Source organism: Ochotona curzoniae, unplaced genomic scaffold, assembly GCF_017591425.1.
Source record: "Ochotona curzoniae isolate NIBS_2020 unplaced genomic scaffold, NIBS_Ocur_1.0 contig_1, whole genome shotgun sequence".
Classification (NCBI taxonomy): domain Eukaryota; kingdom Metazoa; phylum Chordata; class Mammalia; order Lagomorpha; family Ochotonidae; genus Ochotona; species Ochotona curzoniae.
The window spans coordinates 38,716,330-38,736,767 of record NW_024464918.1 but is presented as its reverse complement, the minus strand read 5'-3'; the positions used below and the strand labels follow the sequence as shown (position 1 = coordinate 38,736,767).

General features: G+C 40.3%; 1 protein-coding gene across 2 annotated transcripts in view; it reads right to left on the bottom strand.

Annotated features, from left to right (window-relative positions):
- Window positions 1-20,438, bottom strand: part of RANBP17 (RAN binding protein 17) — a 266,615-nt gene that overhangs the window by 41,091 nt on the left and 205,086 nt on the right. For both annotated transcript variants that reach the window (XM_040976743.1, XM_040976736.1), the window contains 3 exons: window positions 20,063-20,170; window positions 17,904-17,986; window positions 325-539 (listed from right to left, as the gene is read on the bottom strand). In XM_040976743.1, the coding sequence (XP_040832677.1) occupies window positions 325-539; window positions 17,904-17,986; window positions 20,063-20,170 (406 nt within the window). The remainder of the gene's footprint in view (window positions 1-324; window positions 540-17,903; window positions 17,987-20,062; window positions 20,171-20,438) is intronic.

The following is a 20,438-nucleotide window of genomic DNA, read 5'->3' as shown; positions in this document are numbered from 1 at the left end:
TATAGTTATAAGCCATTAACTGAAACTACTAATTACACTTTCTCTATATGCAGAAGACTGTGAGCACTCTGGTGAGCAAAAGACAATTGGATGACCAATTTGTTAGAAAATACTAGCTGCAACTTTCTAAATGTGCACAGGAAATTATATATATACAGCGCCTATGGTTGTCCGAATTCTGTAAGTTCAGTGAAGTACGCTCTTTTCAGACATAAAACGCTGTGGTGCTATTCTAATCCCCAGGCTTCCTGGCAGCACTATGAGGTCTGTGGTGGCCACGCTTCACGTTTCACACAAAAACTCCAAGGATGCAGGATGGCTTACTAGCAAGTCACTGTGGGGCACGGACAGCAGCATTTTGACAAAGGCCTGGAGTGCATTGTCAAAATGGTTGTCCCCATACAACTTGAAGACACCAAAGCTGACATAATTTCCACACAAGGCAGATTTGAGAGCTGAATAGCAGATGGAGATGCCCTTGAGTTTCATTGGATACATTTGATCTTTGGAGAGGCTCCCAAGGGACAGGATCTGATTACCTGTTTTAGGGTAAAAGCAGAAACAGAAAGTGACATTAAGTAGATGCAGTTCAAAGCAACAGTTACGGGGCACACTATGTAACATTTTCACTTTCCTGCTGATGTTTACTTCCCCCAGCATCGCTTCAAAAACTGAACTATCCATTGTAATGAAACAGAAAACACAGGGCAGTTTACCTGGGAAGAACAAAGAGCTCAAGGAAAATCAGTTTAGGGTACTGGGCTAGCTGCGTATTTTCAGCTAGATAATTACGTGTGTATAGAAATAGATATGTAAAAGTTCATTGAGCTGTACTCAAGATTAGTTCACTTTATGTATTTTGATGTAGATGCTATTCCTTCAATAAAAAATATTTTTAAAAGTAAGGTCAAATAGTCAGTTAAGCCAAGAGTAAAAAAATAGCCTGATTGAAACATAAATCACTCTAATTTCTGGAGGAATTTTCAGTGGTTTAATATGAACTTGATTTTTGGGTTAATTTAGGGACTTGGAACATAAATTAAATGAAAATATGACACATTTATTGCTTAGTAAATGTTACTTTTCCTCTTTAGATGCTTTTTAAAAAATATCTTGGGATGGCTGCTTTAAAAAGTGTATTTATTCTATGCTAGCCATCAAAGGACCAGGAATTGTTTATGTAATTACCTTACGATTTCCTGTGGTAGTTCGTATTTACAGTCAACAATTTTTGTTTCTGGAATGTATAGTAGTAAGATACATCACTAGGTAATATCTCACATTCTTTCTTAAAAATACATACATTCACAGATTCCCTAGTCCTGTTGCTTCCTGCTCGAGTGAGCACTGCTTCTAAAACTGAAAACAGGAGTAAGTGCGGTTAAACCTATCAGCATCCCTTAAGGACGCTGACTCAAGTCCCACCTGTCCTATCCAGTCCAGTCCAGCTCTCTTAACTAACATATCTGGGAAGGAAACAGAATTTGGCCCAAGTGTCTGGATCCTTGCACCCATGTGGGAGACCCAGATGGAGTTCCTGGCTCCTGGCTTCAGCTTGGTCCAAGCATGAGCTGTTGTGGCCATTTGGAGAGTGAGCCAGCAGATGGAAGATTCTATCTCTCTAACTGTTTTCACGTAAATGAAAAAACTGAATACACACAACCAAAAATAAACTGTATTTATAAAATTTCGGGGTATGTTGTGCTGATTAATACTGTGTGAAATTGGCTAAATAAATTTTCTAGAATCTGTATCTTTCTATGGCTCAAGTAGAAGTGGCCAAAACAGAAGTCATTGTGCATCTGGAGGCTGAACGTGAAGCAGCCGCCATGACTCTCTGAAGGTCACTGTGGTTAAAGATGCTGAGAGTAATATGGAGGAACACTTCTAGGCTCCAGTTTGTCTTTGTTCTTATATGTTCTGTGTTTAGAACTACCAGCCCTGCTGACCAACGAGCCTAAGCCCACCACCAAACACCTGACAGCAAGCCTACAGAAGCAGCCGCTCTGCAGAGCCAACAGCCTTCCACTGACTTCTATGCCACCCTGCCAACTCCTCCACCCTGTGTCCTCTCAGAGCCTCACTCCAGCGGCTAGACAAGCTCTTGCAGGGACACCTAGAAGGCAGAACTTGTCCATCCATCCTCTGATTTGAGGAGGGCTCATCTGTGATTTCTTTTATTGAATCTTCAATTCTCCCTCTGCACCTATTTATTTATCTTCCTCCAAGATTGTATAAACTCCAATTCCTAAAATAAATACTCATATTTCATAAACACCAAATTGCTTCTTTTGCCCTATTTGAATCCTGTGAATATCTAAATCACAGTTATCTTGTGCGTACTAGGAGGTTTAGAAGGACCAACATTTTTAGTAGCAAGAAACAGGACTAGACCAGGGGAGGGGTGTCTCTCATAAACGTGCTGAACATTTCCATGCAAGTGCTTTCTGTGCAGCCTTACAAACCCACATGGATTTGCTTATAATTCATACATCTGGATGAAAAAAAATCACTGACTGGATGGTTGAAGCATGTCTTCAATTATTTACTCAATCCCAAATTCATAATCTCATCCTAACTTATCTTAAGAGATACAGCAGTTCTATAAATAATCAATTTGGTATCACAGCATTTATGGTTAAGCTGTTAAGTTCTCCTGTATGAGGTACTGGGATAAACACACAAATAATAAAAACAAATCTGCCCTGAAAGAGTTAAATCTGGTCTGGAAGCAGATCTGTAAATAATAATTCCATACAATGTGACAAGTGCTATCAAATAGCCATGTCAAATTGTTATGGGATAGCAGAAGAGATTAACACTTAGGACAAGAGAACAGGTTGTCTGAAGGATCAAGTGCAGTTTCCCAAGTAGATCAGGTGCAAATGGAGGGAGGTGAAAGAACATGGGGTTCTGGGAGGACATTTTAAACAACTGCTTTCCTACCTTTACCTCAAGCTTAATTAAATCAAGGCAGATATTTTTTTCTACGTCTCAAGAAAGAATAGACGGTGTATGTGATGGAAAAAGCTAGGGTAATTTCAGAAGACGGGAAGTCATTCATAAATTCTGTGTTTGTTGGTAAGGTCAAGGTGGATGAAAGAGGGCAAACTATTGGGGGTCTATTTAATCAGAAGATTTTTTGGGGAAAGACAAGGTTCTATATTCTGTAGGAAAAGATGCAGGAAAACAAATTTGATTATAAAGATCTGGAAAACATATCATCAAGAAGGATTAGTTCACAACTTCTATTTTGTCACACTTGTTACACATTGTAATCGTGTATACATGTCTGGATTTTTTTTTTTTTTAAAAGATTTATTTTTATTATTATTTTTTTTTATTGGAAAGGCGGATATACAGACAGGAGAGACAGAGAGGAAGATCTTCCATCCAATGATTCACTCCCCAAGTGAGCGCAACGGGCCGATACTATGCCGATCCGAAGCCAGGAGCCTCTTCCGGGTCTCCCACGCAGGAGCAGGGTCCCAAAGTTTTGGGCCATCCTCGACTGCTTTCCCGGGCCACAGGCAGGGAGCTGGAAGGGAAGCGGAGCTGCCGGGATTAGAACCGGCGCCCATATGGGATCCCGGGCGTGCAAGGCGAGGACTTTAACCACTTGCACCACCGCGCCGGGCCCGCATGTCTGGATTTTTGCAGCATGTCAGATACATATGCATTACAAACATGCAACAGAATGAGAAACTTTTAAATAGATTTGTGTACTTATTTGAAAGGGACTAAAAGGGGAGGGGGGAGAGAGAGAGAGGAAGAAAGAAAAAGAAATAAAGGATGAAAGGGAAAGAAAGAAACAGGGGAATCTTTTATTCATTGGATCACTCCTCAAGTTGCCACAACAACCAGCGCCGAGCTAGGCTGAAGCCGGGAGCTTCATCTGGGTTTCTCACATGGGTGTTAGGAACTCGAGTACTTGGAACATCACCTGTTACCTCCTAGGCATATTTGCTAGAAGGTGGACAGGAAATGGAGGTACGACTATATCCTAGGCACTCTGCCATGAGATGTGGGTATCCTAAGCAGCAGCTTAATCTGTTGTACCACAATCTGCAAGGGATAAATAGTTTTAAATGATTTATTTATTTGAAAGAGAGAGAGAATCTTCCATCCATGGGTTTATTCTCCAAATGTCCACTACAGCTGGGGGCAGATCAGATTAAAATTACGAGCCTGAAACTTAAACTGGGTATCCCCAGCAGGTGGCAGGAACCCAATTAATTAAGCCATCACTGGCTAATTCTGAGAGTGTGCATTAATAGGAAGCTGGAATGAAGCATATCCCAGAATTAAACTTTGATACAAGATGTGGGTGTCCCAAGTGGTATTTAACCTTTGTGCCAAATGCCTGCGCCTGACTAATATTTTTGAAGAGGAAATTGTATCTCATTTTGCTCAAGTGCTCAGCATTCACTTGTAGCTATAAAAGATGAAGAAGGCTTGGCCAATCATCATTTATTTACTGCTATTCACCTTTACTCAATATGTATTCAACAGTACTTATTGAAATTGGAGACCCAGTCTTCAAAAAACTTAAATCCAACAGAGAAGTTGGATGTTTGATGTTCCTCTTTCAGTATAATTTTCCTTATCCTCTTTGCTCCACCACACACCTAAAGAAGCGCAACTCCTACCTTCCCAGCATTTACTTTCTACCAGTGGGATCTATATTACACTGGAAATGATGGCATTCATGGCTGGCAGCAACGGGAACACTAACTCTTGCTACTTTTTAGTAGGATCACTGCAGCACAATAGGAAATGACAGTTTCCTTCACGAAACTTTCAGAGGCTAGAACCAACAGGAAAAACTACTTGTTTGCCACTGACTGCATGTGCTATAACTGGGAATTGGGGAGAAACCTCAACCTTAGTAAAATGGTTACTGAGGTTTTATCGGGATTATTGGAAAAGAATGATGTGAACTGAATAGCACATCTGTCCAAAGGCAGTAATTTGGAAACGAGACATAAGAACAACGGAATTGTCATTGTTATTCTTGTATTTGCTGTAGCAGAACAAGAAATACCATTCAATGATAAGGGGAAATGACTGGGAAATAAGCATAAAAGATGGCATGATAATTTGGCTTATCAAAAAGTTTCCTCATTATTCATTTATATTAACTACTTTAGTTCTTCCTTCTTGACTTGTACTCTCTATTCTTAATAGAAAGGACTTTTGTGGTTGCCAGCTTTCAATACTCGGAAGCACCCTTCTAGACTTCTCTCAAGATTAGATTCAAGAGTCTCAACAGCTAGAGATGGACAGAGAAAGATGCAAAAATTTCCCCTTTCGCTTAGCTAAGACTTTCAGATCTATTTATAAAAATGTTCTAATATTTCTTGAACAACAAAAACATTTATTTAATTGAGAAAGAAGAGACAGACAGATGAAGAGATCTATTGGCTCACTTCCCAAATTTCCACTAAAAACCAGAGGATGGCCAAACTCTAGTCAGGAGCTTGAATTCCACCTCCGCCTCCCAGTCTCTCTCTTGCAAGGACACAACCACTTGAGCTACCTCCCATGATGTGCATTAGCAGGAAGCTGGAGTCAAGAGAACTGGCTCACTCGTGAGCATGAGAACCAGGACTTGGGGCAGGCCTAGTTAGATAGGCGATGGCACTACTGGCATGAGTGAGGGCTTGAGGGTTCAGTCAATTGGGTTGAGTTAGGTTGCAACAGTTAAAGATGTGTACAAGAGCTGAATGGGATGTGGGACAGACTAGTCCACTGTACATACTGGTAGGCACAGGAACCAAGGCTGGGGCTCACTCAGTGGAGGTTTTTAGGGGTTGCTCTAAGAACATTTGGGCCACAGCTCCTGATGGTGTATGTGAGGGCTGAGTGTGTGGTAGGCAGAGTTGGGCTTGGCCGCAGAATCCACTGGCTTGTATAAGAAATGAGGCTGGAGATATGACCTAGCAATTGCAACTATCTGTGTGTGTGTGTGTGTGTGTGTGTGTGTGTGTGTGTGTGTGTGTGTATGTGTGTGTGTAGGTGTGTGTAGGCTGATGTGAGTGATGGAGTGAGCTGGAACCAGTACTGATAAACACACAGAAGGTCAGGTCTGGGGTCACCTCAGACAAGATTTCTTTGAGGGTCCCCCCAACTAAACTGCTGGACTCAGAAAATCCAACCACGGGGAGAGTGGCAGGACATGTGAGCTGACTGTGGAGAGCATATGTCAGAATTGGGTCTCCCTAGTGGGAAAGATGAAGCAATGGACAGCACACCCAGATGCAATTTAGAAGATTTGGCAGTCTACTGGAGCCTGTGGAGGACATCTGGGACCATCACACAGTAAGGAGGTCAGAACAAATTGGTTAGCTATCCCAGCCAATCCTTGACAACAAATTTCTGGATGAATGGAGACTCTAGGGTGTACCATGTCAACCAATGGACTGTGGAAGGAGTTCTTCAACCTTGGATCTTTGAGATCGGCAGCATATCAGAACTACTGAAACTACTTGAACAGAACCCTCAGAACATGCTCCACATTGGGAACCCTGGGATGACATCAGGTAGCTATTCATCACCCCTGAGTACTGAGGTAGTTGGGAGGCTATGTGTGGCTTCTTCCCTTTTCTTCCACCCTTGCCCCAGATACAGGAGGAACAAGAAAATGTGGAAATAATGGTCTCACTCACTTTCTCCTAACCCCCTCCCCAATCAACTATGTAAATATTATCAAAAATAAAAAATAAAGAATATATAATATTAAAAAGAAAAAAAGAGTGGAGCTGGAGGGTATAGTGTGTTAAGTTGCTGCTGGTGATCCCGGCATCTCTCAGCAGAATGTAAGCTGGAGTCCTAGCCCCTCTGGTTCTTTTTCAGCTCCCTGCTAATGTACCAATGAAAGCCATGAAGATCCTTGTCACCTATGTGGAGAATGGGATGGACTTTCAGCCTCCTGGTTTGGGCTTGTACCAGCTCTGCTGCTGTGGTCATTTTGGGGGTGCACCAGCAGCAAAATTTGTCGGTTCCCTTTCTGTCACTTTTTAAGATAAATAAAGCAAGTCATCTACCTACCTACCTACCTATCTACCTACCTACCTATCTATCTATCTATCTATCTATCTGGCACTGGGACTTGAACCCTGGCACCTTGACAGTGATGTGGGTATCCCAAGCAGCAATTTGATCTCTATGCATCTCTATGCTGTACGCCTACTCTCACCACCTCCAGTTTTAACTTTGTGCCTTTCTCCTGAGTGACTGACTCCAGGATACTATCCTTTTCAAGAGACTCCCTACACCTGATGATGAACAGATAAGCAACATAGTCCATAAGACAGTGATGAATATTATAGACTTTTCACTGTAGTGACCTGGTTTGAATTCTAGCTGTTTCCTTACTACCCAGGTATGTAAACAAACTGTTAATCTCTGTAGGTTACAGCTTCCTTATGTATAAAATGAGGACAACTACACATTAACTCACAAGGCTCCTGTGTGGAGTAAAGGAGAACTACTGGCAAAGTGTTTACCATAGTGAGTGGTACAGTGCTCAGTGACTCAAACTATGACAACATGCAATACTGGGGTTCATTTTTCGCTCTTGCAGTCTAACAGCATGTAAGTTTACATTTGGAGAAGTCAGAGTATAAAATAGGAAGGGGTGGAGTTGTGTATCCATGTATAGTATTGAATAGTGTCACCTCCCTCTCATCCTTTTCATTTACATGACTCAAATTATTAAGGTCTGCTTTTTGCTGCCTGCCCCCCGTTCCTTCACAGATTTAGCTGTGGATTTTTATAGTTTGGCTATTTGCACCACATCCCACCAGTTTTCTGTGACTCAGAAGAAGAATGCTAGAAAAAACATGCAATAGTAAAAACAGAGTATTGTGGTTCTCGCTTCAGGAGGAACTGATGGTATGAACAATTCCATTTCCTGGTTTATAAAGCAATCCATTACATTGATTTACCTTTTATTTTTCCTTTTAATCTCTAAAATTTTAAAGCGAGTTTGATAGTAAGCTGACAGTTCTGTAAGTTGAGTGTCTTCATTCATCATCTTAACAGTTATGGGAAGAAAACCGCAAGCTTGTTGACATTTTACTCCAGAGGTCACTTAATCCTCTGGTCTTTCCACAAACCAGCCAACTCCCCTAGACATCAAACGGTCTGTGACAGAGCTGAAGCTGTGAAGACTAGAAGGGAACATAATATTTCCCTTTCAAATTGAAAAAGATGAAACCAATCTAATGTTGATAAAAATGTGGGAAATTAAACAAATTGCTGGGAATGAATAGGACAATTTGGTAATATTTACTAAAAATAGAAACGTATGACCAGGGCAGTTGATTGGCATAGCAGTTAAGATGCCAGCTGGGATGCTTATAGCCCCTGTTGCACTACCCAGGTTTGAATCCCTGGGTAGAATCTCCTGATTCTTGTTTCCTGCTATGTGCACCCTGGGAGGCAGTGGATAGCAGATCACAGAGTTGGGGCCTTGCCACCCATATGAGAGATCCAGACTGAGTTCTAGGCTCCTGGCTTTGGTTTGGCTTTTGGTTCCAGTATTAGCCAATGGGTATTTGGGCAGTGAACTGTGTATGGGAGCTCTGTCTGTCTGTATCTTTCCCTTTCATTGTCTCTGAAATAAATAAGTAAAAATAAAAAAGTATAAATCCACTTCTAGAAATCTAATTCTAAATGTTCATACCATGATACCATGCCCAAATTTCTGTAACATCTGCATTCACTGATAGTGTCTTCTGGAAAAGTCAGTCTTCAGGTCATTCTCATCAGAATCTAAGTCATGCTATTATCTCTTACATTCTCTCTCTCTCTCTCTCTCTCTCTCTCTCACACACACACACACACACACACACACACACACACACACACACACACACACACACAACCTGACCCTACTTCCCTTGCTGGATATTGTTCCCCTCTGTAACAAAACTTTTCAAAAAGAACTTTTTGCTCCCATTCTTCTACAAGTGTTCTCTTCAAGGTTACCAATGATCTCAGTGCTAATACACCGATGGGTTCTTAGTCTTCATCTTACTTTATTCCTTTACAGCTTTTGGAACAGGTGATCATTTGCAAAAGGTGATCATTTGCAACAGGTGATCATCTAATTCTTCTTTTTTTCAAGACACACATTCTTCTGATTTTATCTTCCTTCCTTTTCATTCTCTCTTGCCACGTTACCCTCTCCTGCCTTACCTCTTAACACTGGAGTACACCAGGGTTCAAATGTAAACTTTTTCCTGTATTTACATTCACCCATCTCTCTTTTCCCTCCCCAGTCATATTACTTAGCTCTGCAGGTTTAAGTACTAGCAAATATGATTCTCGCATTTATTTCTCTAGGCTAGACTTATTTTCTAAACTCCAGACTAGCACATCCAAATCCTTATCCAGCATCTCCACTTGTATGTCTAATCAACATCTCAAACAAATAAAACTTCTGATCCCACCTTTACAATCATCAGTTGATGACAGCTCTATCTTTAAAGCTGCTCATGCTACATGAAAGACATGACAGCCATCTCATCTAAGCCAACTGAGGATGTCAAGCACCTCATCAAAACATGGGAAGCAGAGCAGGTTAAAAATTCTCCTGGCTATGATTTGCAGGTCTGTGGATACACTTTAGTATTCTTGGTCAACCAATAGACTTTAGAAAGGTTTTCCCAACTCTGGTGTGAGAAAGCCGACAACGTCTCAGAACTATCAAGATCACTCAAGGAATGACCTCTGAGGCCTACTTGAGTATGCATTCTTCTCAACTACATAGTCAATATTAAAAATAAAATAAAAACTTATTATAAAAATTGCTTATGCTAAACTCCCTCAACTGTCCTTTTCCCTTCTCATACTGCTCATTCAATCCACTAAAAAACATGATTTGTCTTATTTTTAAAATATATACAGAATCCAACTACTTCTTACCACTCCCCCTGCCAGAGCCAATATCAAATTTTGTCTGGATTATTGCAATATTGTCTTGTCTGATAGCCTGTTTCTATCTTTAGTCCCTTACTGCCTAACTTTAATATAGTAGTCTGACTGATCTTTTGTAAATTTAAGCCAGCTCACTTTATTCCTCTGCTCAAAATGTTCTCTATTGTACTTGAATTTACAATCAAAATCTTTAGAGTTGTCTGCAGGCTTCACACAACTTTGTCCTTATTTTACTCCCCCTTTTGTTCTCTCTGCTCTGGCTGCTGATCTCTCCTTCTGAAATGTCAGACACACTCCTGCTTTTACTCCAAAACTTGTTTCCTCATCCTGGAATGCTCTTTCTTTTACAACTAACTCCCTCATTTACTGGAAATGTTTGGTTAGATGTCATCTTCCGACAAGGACCATCTCTTTATTTTTATTTTGATGATCTTTACATAGTTGATTAGGGCTCAAAGGGTCAAGGGCTACAGGAAAGTGAGTAAGACCACTGTTTCCACATTCTCTTTTTTTCCTTCCTGATTCTGGGGGGAAGGGGAGAGACAAAGGGAGAAGCCACACCCACTCTCCCAACCATCCCAGGGTCCTGGATGTGGAGCATGCTACGAGGGCACTGCTCAACTGGTTTCGATAGTTCAACAGTTCTGAATTGCTTCCAATCTCGTCATTCCAAGCATGATGAAATCTCTTCAGAATCCACTGGCTGACACAGTCCACCTTAGCATGTCCACTTGCCCAGATTTTCACTGCCAACACGTGGCTGGGGTAGTTGATCAATTTGTTCTGTTCTCTGTCCTAGTACCAGGTCAGGACCATCTCTTAACACTCTTAGTAGTGCAACATATTCCTTTTTTTTTTTTAACTTATAAAAAGCAGTTCTAGCATTGTAGTAAAAATGAAGAGGAAGTCATAGAGATTTCCTATCTACTGCTTATCTCCATTCTTGCATAACCTCCTTCATTACTAACATCCCACACTAGATTTGTACTGTCCCTGTAACTGACAAACCTACACTGATACATCACGCTCACCTGAACTTCACAGTTCACATTAGGGTTCACTTTTAGATGTTATACATTCTTTGGGTCTGTGTAAATATTTCTATCATTATAGTATCACAGTTTCTCGCCCTATTTTTTTTGTGGGTATTGCCTGTTCATTCCTATTTTTCTTCTATCCCCTGATCTTTTTACTGTCTTCTAAAATTTTTACTTTTTCCAGACTATCATATAGTTGTGATCACTCTATGTGTAGCTATTTTTTTAAAGATTTATTTTTATTATGTTTTTATTGGAAAGGTGGATATACAGAGAGGACAGACAGAAAGGAAGATCTTCCATCCGATGATTCACTCCCCAAGTGAGCGCAACGGCCGATACTATGCAGATCCGAAGCCAGGAGCCTCTTCCGGGTCTCCCACGCGTGCTGGCCAGGAGCCTCTTCCGGGTCTCCCACGTGTGCAGGGTCCCAAAGCTTTGGGCCGTCCTCGACTGCTTTCCCGGGCCACAGGAAGGGAGCTGGATGGGAAGCGGGGCCGCCGGGATTAGAACCGGCGCCCATATGGGATCCCGGGCGTGCAAGGCGAGAACCTTAACCACTGCGCCACCACGCCGGGCCCTATGTAGCTATTTCAAATTGACTTCTTTCACTTAGTAATAGATGCTTGATGTCATTTCATGACTTAATACCTCATCATTTTCAACACTAAAAATAGCCCATATTGGATATGCAGTTTATTTATCTGTTACCTACTGAAAGACATCTTGGATGTTTCCAAGGCACTTGGGAAGTGAACCAGTGATGGAAGGTCTTTCTCTCTTTCTCTTTATAAATCTGACTTTCCAATAAAAAGAAAATAGATCTTTTTTTTTTTTTTTAAAACTAGAGATTCTCTAACAGCAGCAGGTTCCTAGATTCTTGGTAAGACACAAAACCTGAAGCTGGTTTTGTGATTCTTTAGGTATTGACTATCACACATTTCCAAAAATTTTTTTGGTCAGCTTTTGCTTTTTTAAAAAAATGATTTTTATTTTTTTGAAATTTAGGGTGACACAAAGAAGGGAAAAACAGGAAGAGAGATCATCTATCCACAGGTTAACTCCCCAGAGAGTTGCACAGGGGTGGCTGGGTCAGACTGAAGCCAGAGCCAGGAACTCCACAGATGTCTCCCACATGGGTGGCAAGGACCCAAATACTGAAGCCAACTCTAGTTGCTTTCCCAGGAACATTAGCAGGGAGCTGGACCAGAAGCACAGCAGCAAAGGCTTGACCTGTTGAGACTCTGTTCTTGGCTGCTTTATTATATCTTCAAACAGGTTTCTGATAAGACATAAGGCTGCCCGTGGGTCTTGGATAATCTGTTTTCAAGAATTATTATTTCCTTGTGACATTTTATTATGCCTCTAGTTATTTAAAGGCCAAAGCTTTCTTCAGTTTTCTTCTTGTAATAACACAATTGCAAATATACAATCACAATCTTCTAGCACTACAATCCTTCTAACAGTACATATTGGTTCTAACAGGACTTCTAAGTTCTTTAAAAAACACTTAATAGGCCACACCTTTTACAAGCAAGTCTGGTGCCATCAGGGTGTTTCTGGTCACGGTGGGTCCTCCCTGACTCTCCTTTATCAGGCGGTCCTTGTGATGCTCTCACAGACCTCTAGGGCCCCGCAACACCACTGGTCATAATGAGTGGTGCTGACTTGTACAACACTGTACACATTCAATTTCTGCATGTTAAGTTACATTTCGAAAACACACAGAGCACATATTGCTTAAATGACCCATGATGTAAATTCTTTGGGTAGTGAATAAGCATGGCTTTGATTCTATCCATTTTTGAAATTCAGATTCTTGGTTCCTGAGGAAGGAATAAAAGCAGTTCCATTCTGGCCAGTCTTATGAAAACCATCACCATTTCTGCCTCTGTGCACTCTTCAACCAACAGATGTCACTAAAGATACCAACACCCACAGGCAAAGGGAAGAAAAGATGAGACAAATGGAAATTGAGCATAAAAAACATGCAGTTTTTAAAACTGAGAAGTAGGTTTCCAAAGTAATAACATTTATTACACTGCATGCAGCATTTTAACCAAAATTTAAGAAAGAAATTTCTTTTATTAAGTTGCTCAGGCTGAATGGATCATAGCACTAAGTTTTGAAATACATGTTCTTGAAGCAATTTAAAACTCATTAGAAATAATAGGCTTGGGCTAGTAGAAAATGTGGTAAAATTTAATCCTCATCCAAATGTTACCTGGGCTGTACAAACAGGAAATTGTTTTGTGCTACTGTGGCTAACCTCATTGCTGACCCTGAGCTGTAACGGCAAGAGCAGCTGAGAGCTGAAGCGAAATTAAAAACTTACATCAAAGTATATCATGACAGAATGTAGATAAATAAAACAGCATAGCAAAAGTATTATTTTTCTGCCAGTCTCACGGAGCAGCAAGGTGGAGGTGGAGGCATTTTACAAAATGCCTAATGAATGTGGTACATTTGGAGTGAGTGCTTCCCCGGCTGGACACCGTACTCACCGACTCCCCAGTGCTGCCACAGAAAGGTGAGCAGACGAACCCGGTGAGGGATGTGCCAGAGGGATCCTGGGATTTTCTGCCCTCTCTCCTCCATGAGGTTCCCCTTCCTTCAGCTTGGATCACCCCAGAAATACATAACCCTGGCTCTTTTATGTTCTCCCAGTCACATATCCTCCAGTCCCCTGGCTGGCGACCACATGCTCTCCCTCCGAAGAGTATATTACAATCTCCAGAGGTAATATCGCAGCTCAGAAAACATTCCAGAGGCGACAATATACAAGTCAGTTTTGCTGATGGGGGTTGCATGGGAATCAGTGAAGGGTGAGAAACATTTTTCTATTGTTCTATGTGAAGCCCGTGCGTAAGATCTCTGGTGACCCAGTTAAAGGGCATTTTTTCTATTGAACTTGGTTTTCTCTCAAGTTTTGGGATAGAAGTTATCATACTTTAAAAATGTGATACCATAAACATTCAAGGTACCATCTTCCTGTGGCCCTTGCCAGGAGGTAAGAGAGAATAGGTAAACTACTGTCTAACTTACACTGCTTTGGAAGCAAATGCCAATTCAACTACTCATCAGTTATATGATATTTGGCCTACTCCTAACTTCTAGGAGATTTGATTGATTTATAAATCATAGTAGCTAACTGGTTTAAGGACTTCTACACTTGTTTAAGCTGTATCCTCACAATCATCGATGAGGCAGGTGTAATACTCCTTTGCAAAAATGAAGTAAGACAGGCTAAGCAAGTTAACCAAGGTCACACAACTAGTGAGTGGCAGATCGTAATACTTACCTTGAGTAACGGCTGATTTAAAAATGGAAGATACTGGGGCTAGCACAGCGGCATAACAGGCTAATCCTCTGCCTGCAGCACCGGCATCCCATATGGGCACTGGTTTATGTCCTGGCTGTTAGACTTCTGATCCAGCTCCCTGTTAATGGCCTGGAAAAGCAGTGGAGGATTGCCTAAGGCCTTCGGCTATTGCACCCACATGGAGACCCAGAAGCTGCTTCTGGATCCCAGCTTTAGACCAGCCCAGTATTGGTAGTTGGAGGCCATTTGGGGAGTGAACCAGTGGATGGAAGATCTCTTCCTACCTACCCCGCCCCCCGTTAACTGTCACATAAATCAAGATTTTTTTTAATGGAAAATACAAATACTATTAATCTAAACAGAGAAACGGAGCCCTGTTTAGTTAGTCTGAGGGTAAGAAAACTCCTTGCTGGCTTCCCTTTTTCAAGAATGTTTTAACGGTTTTGTCTCCTTTCCCCTCTAGCTCCTTTCTTTTTCCTTTTGGCTCGTCTTCCTCATCCTCCAATACTATCCTTACACGGCACATTATTTATTTATTCATTTTTTTACAATTTTTTTTGCAATGCCTTTGTCTCAGTCAGACAACCTGACCGGAGGCTGGGCAGCTGTGGAAGCAGATCAGTCTTATTCTGTGATTCCTTTTGCTGTGATTTGCTGGTCACACATAATGTTCAGACAGCAAGTAACGCTGGGAAAAGGCAGGATCACCATTTTCATTTATTCTATGGCAACAGTGAATAAGCTCTAAAGTAAACAATCTGGGGCCCGGCGTGATAGCATAGCGGTTAAGGTCCTTGCCTTGAATGCGCTGGAATGCCAGAGGGGTGTAGGTTCGTATCCCGGCAGCCCTGCTTCCTGTCCAGCTCCCTGCTTGTGGCCTGGGAAAGCAGTTCAGGACGGCCCAAGAATTTGGGACCCTGGACCCGCATGGGAGACCTGGAAGAAGCTCCTGGTTCCTGGCTTTGGATTGGTTCAGCTCCAGTCTTTGCGACCGCTTGAGGAGTGAAACATTGATGGAAGATCTTCCTCTCTATCCACCTTTCCAATAAAAAATAAATAAATCTTCTTTGTTTTTTTAAAAAAGGAAACAATCTGATTTTTGATGAAGGAAACACTCTGAAAAGGCATGGCAAAGGTAAAATTGTGACTGGTAACTGGAGGCAAGCATTTGTATAGTTAAAAGCTTAATTGTTTGCTAAGTGATTTTTAAAAAGGAATTATTTATTTTTTATTGGAAAGTCAGATATACAGAGAGGAGGAGAGACAGAGAGGAAGATCTTCCATCCGATGATTCACTCACCAAGTGACCACAATGGCCAGTGCTGCGCCGATCCAAAGCCAGGAGCTTTTTCCAGGTCTCCCAAATGGGTGCAGGTTCCCTAGGTTTTGGGCCATCCTTGACTGCTTTCCCAGGCCACAAGCAGGGAGTTGGATGGGAAGTGGAGCTGCCAGGATTAGAACCAGCTCCCATATGGGATCCTGGTGCGTTCAAGGCGAGAACTTTAGCTGCTAGGCCATCATGCCAGGCCCTGCTAAGTGATTCTTATACATGTTGTTTCATACTGGGAGTTATTAAAGGAAATCAGTTTAAAAAAAGTAAGGAAATAAAGACTCAGAACTGGCTACAGGGAGAGGAAAGCAGGATAGTGTGGTCCAAGAAGTAGGTAAAAAATGGCATGGGTTGGTGAACATCTGTCCAAAGAAGGCCAGCTTCGTCAGTGTACAACAAAGGTTTTAGATTAGGATCAGGCACATTCAATACAAACTGATTACATATTAACTCCCAGGCCAGACCTTTTATTCAGATTAACTCAATTATGCATCCAACCCAAGCCTAATGAGGTAGGTAGGTCCGTAAATATTCCTAATGCTATACATGAGAACACTGGAACAAAGAAGTATAGGCTTCTAATTGAAGGTCAAAGAGTTGATAAGCACTAGTAATCAGAGAATTATTTTAATCTCCAAAAATGGTGATTTTCCTAATATAAAACATTGTGGTTTTTTATTATTATTTTATGATTCAGTTCCACAGGGTTTCTTCCCAAGTCTCCTCCACCCCACTGGTTCTCCCCATAAACAGTTCTAAGTCCATCATTCTGCTCTTTAAGTTTATCCTTTAAGGTATGGACAAGGGGTACACTCTATTTTTAAAGAAGTTCTAACCATATAGATCTTAGTATCATAAGACACTGAGAAGGAATTAGGTATGCATCAAAAGGGAAGCAGATCTGAAATATTTACAAAGAACACAATTTTCACCCGTAGGATTCCTACTCTTTATCATTTTAATATATATATATTGTCAAATAGATGTAAAATATGATGATGTAGTTACTGGTACAAATGAAAATAGGAGTGAAAATTTACATTGGGCATACAGGTTAAAGAACCTAATTTTTGGGATGTCCACATTACATCCCATATGACAGCATCCGGGTTTGAGTTCTGGTTCCACTTTTAATCCTTGTTAAAAAGCACCCTGGAGGGTAGTAGATTTTGACTCAATGAATTGGGTCCCTTACACCTACAAAGGAGACCCAGACTGAATTCCAGGCTGCTGGACTCAGCCTGGTCAGGCCTCAGTTGTGGGCATTTTGGGGAGTGAACAAGCGGATGGAAGATCTTTGTCTCTGTTGCTTTCTTTTTGCCCTTCAAATAAATAATAAACAAATAAGTGCATTTTCAATGATTTTTTTGCTTACACACACACACACACATACACACATACACTTACACACTTGAAGCAAAAGACCTTTACAAAATTCCATAAATATATTCCTAGATACACAAAAAGCAATATGAGAGCCATAGGAAATGTTCAGGACTAAACATACCTGGGGTTCGCTGTTGACTTGAGAAAATAAGGACAGTCAGGCAAGAAAGGAGAGAAAAAAGGCAACAGGAGGAAGAAGAGCGCAGGAAACATCTTACGGGGGAGAACGAACATGTTCAGAGCCCAGTTCTCATCAGTACGTGCCTAGTTAGATTCCTATCCATTCTATCCCAATTCCCTATTTATTTACATAAAAGTTGCAGAGTGTAGAGAATTTCATTGATGGAAGCTATCAGAATTTGAAAGTTTTATGTTTATTGTAGTTCTAACCTATAAACTGCTAACGAAATTTTAAGATTTTTGAGACTATAATTGTACAGGACAAATTTTGTTATAGATCTAGGAATACAGATCCCAAAAGTTCCTTGTAATACAATATTTACTGTGCTTTACAAGTATATTTCCACAAATTCAGCGGCATACTGGTTTCAGCATTCCTTGACTCAGGACAGCAAACTCCCTAATGTAACTTTCAGTACTTCTAAATTTACTATGAGCTTTCAATATTCTAGTATATTTCCTTTCTTTACTGACATCACATTTTTCCAAAAGAAATTCATCAAGCTGGTTAGGTATGATTTGTAGACAAAGGCATGATGCTTCCTCCTCCAACATGACAGCTACCTGGCTTTCTGCACTCTATTACCCACTTCCCAAATTCACATAGATATGCAGGCTCAAAAGAACAAAATAACTAACATTTTTCTTTCCTCCAAACAGATAAAGTTATATTGCACAGACAAATATGGAAAAGGATACTCACCATAAGTGCAAATCATTTTACTAGCTTCTCTGAAGAGGAGAATCCCATTAGGAGATGATACATCAAAATTTAAACGCTGAGATCTAAGAAATACAGTAAAAAAAATTAGACTATGTGCAGATGAAGAAATAAAATACAGGTTCAAAATGTCTAGCATTTTCTTTTATTAGAAGCAGCAGCAGTGAAATTATCCCTTAAAGTGCCATTCCATTCAACAACTGTTGGTAAAATATGTATGCTAATCTTCTCATTGTAAAGGTACCAGGCAATTAAGAAGAGCCATTCCCATTGGTTTGTTGATTCAAAGAGTGCATTCCTGTATCTGTCAGAACAACATTCTGACATCATATATCCCAAATCTCTTTCCTCTTCTGTCACGCAAAGCAGTGGCTGGATGATAACAGTGATAATAATTCTAACGATAAAACTCCCAGATGTGTATTTGTATGTTTATATAGATACCTGACAGAGATATGTTTTTATAGTTGAGGTTTCTTACAGTGCCTAATACACATTTGAAAAACAGATTCTAAAAATGGCAGATGTCTAAAAATGACAAATAGGAAATTCAGGTATTTTAAATACTGCACATATACTTAAGGAATCACTGAATAATTCAAGCATATTTCAAACATATTAAGTTACATTAAAGAGCAAAACCTCCACTGCACACAGCTCAAGCAGAGAGAAACAAATCTCAGAAAGTCTTGGAGAACAATTCTCCTTCCTGGGTTTTGATAAGTTGAGGAACAGAATGAACAGGTAAAGGCAATCACGTGCTTTCCTGATAAAATGATGTTACTTAAAAAACAGACATAACGTTTCAAGGATTAGTAAACAAACAAACAAATAAACAAAAATGAAGCTAAAAAGAAAACACACTGCTAGAATTCTTTTTGTCAGGAATTGAGTGAATTATTGCTTTTCCATGCTTTTTCAAAATGCTTTGCTGTTCAGTGCAATTATAACTTAGAGGTAACATTATTACAAACATTTGCTTGTTGGCATACAATTCCATATTCATAATTCACATTAGATTCTAGAAAAACATAGACAAGATGACAAATTTCCTGAGATAATACATTTTCACTAGATAATTCTTAAGACAATTATTCTAGATAGGAAATATCTGCCTAGGGCAGATATAAAATACTTCGTAATATTCAATGCAATGATTTTCGCTTTAGTATTAAATGTTACATCAGTAATATATAAAATCAATTATGTGGCCAAAACATTAGAATTCAATAGAAAAAGCCCTTAAATTTCTAACAGAAAACAGAAAGCCATTCTCCTCTTAATATCTCAGGCAGCAATGAGATTTTTCTTTTTCTTAAATGAACATCTTTGAAAGGAATAATACTCACATTTATTTTCCAGGTCTTTTTCTACCTCTTGCTTTAGAGGTAAATTTTAAATTACTGCTGTGACCCAAGATAAAATTAGAGCGGCAACTGTTACTCCTCCCCCGTTTGAGTATCTCCTTTCCGACCCGCAGTTTACAGAGCAACTGATGAGACAAGATGGCTAAGTGACAGGTAATTTGGTGCTAAGCCATATTCACAATGACATATTTTAAAGAGGTAAACACAATTAGCTTGTTGCAGTTTTTCTTTCTTACTCACATCTTTGCTAATATGGATGCAGAGTGTTTAAATCTCTGCTGGTCCACGCAAATTATAGGGTCAACTAGGCAATTTCTGAGAAGTGTTGTAGTTGCTGTTTCAATGAAAATTGTGAGTGCATAAATCACCCAAGTACATACATCTAGGCAAAGAGGAAACAGAATAATTTAGAAGTCAGAGCCAGGGACACCCCAGAGCTCCTCAGGCAAACAGCCATGTGCCCATAAATCGCTGAGATTCAGAAATGAATTGCCTCTCTCATAGTCTTCCAAACTTCTTCCCTGCTCTAAAACTCGATAATAACTGCATGTAAGCAGTGAAATAGTTGCTTTTTCTCTCCATTTTGTGATTTTTGAATAATCTAAGGAGTGGTGGTTGTAGTCTCCCCAATTTCTTTTTCTTTAATCCCCACATACATCTAAATATGCCACTATACCCTTTTGTTCAAAGGGTCTCAACCTCTAGGCTCTAATTCTATCATTTTCACTGACCACCTTGGTTCCTGGGTGTTTCAATCCTTGTCACACTCCCTACCTGTTCTGCATCAGTTCTGCCAGAAGCTTCAAGATGGGAGTTGTGCACGCTGGTTCTCCATACCACCGTTCAATGGCCCTCTGAAGAATGGGGAGGTATGTTGGATACCTTTTTATAAAATTTGTTAAAGAATTTAAAGGTCAAAAGACATACGGTTCCTGAGAAAATCAGTGCTACTTAAAAGCTGAAACACGGCGGGGGTGGGGGGTGGGGGAGGATCCACATTTGTTCTGACTGAATATTTGAATGATTAGTATTAGGATTCCCTGGCTTCTACACTGAGAAGAAGTATTTTACTATGAAAAGTTTAAAATACATAAAATCAAAGGGAAACACTAACAATAAGCCATGTATCCATATCAAAGTTTCAAAATTA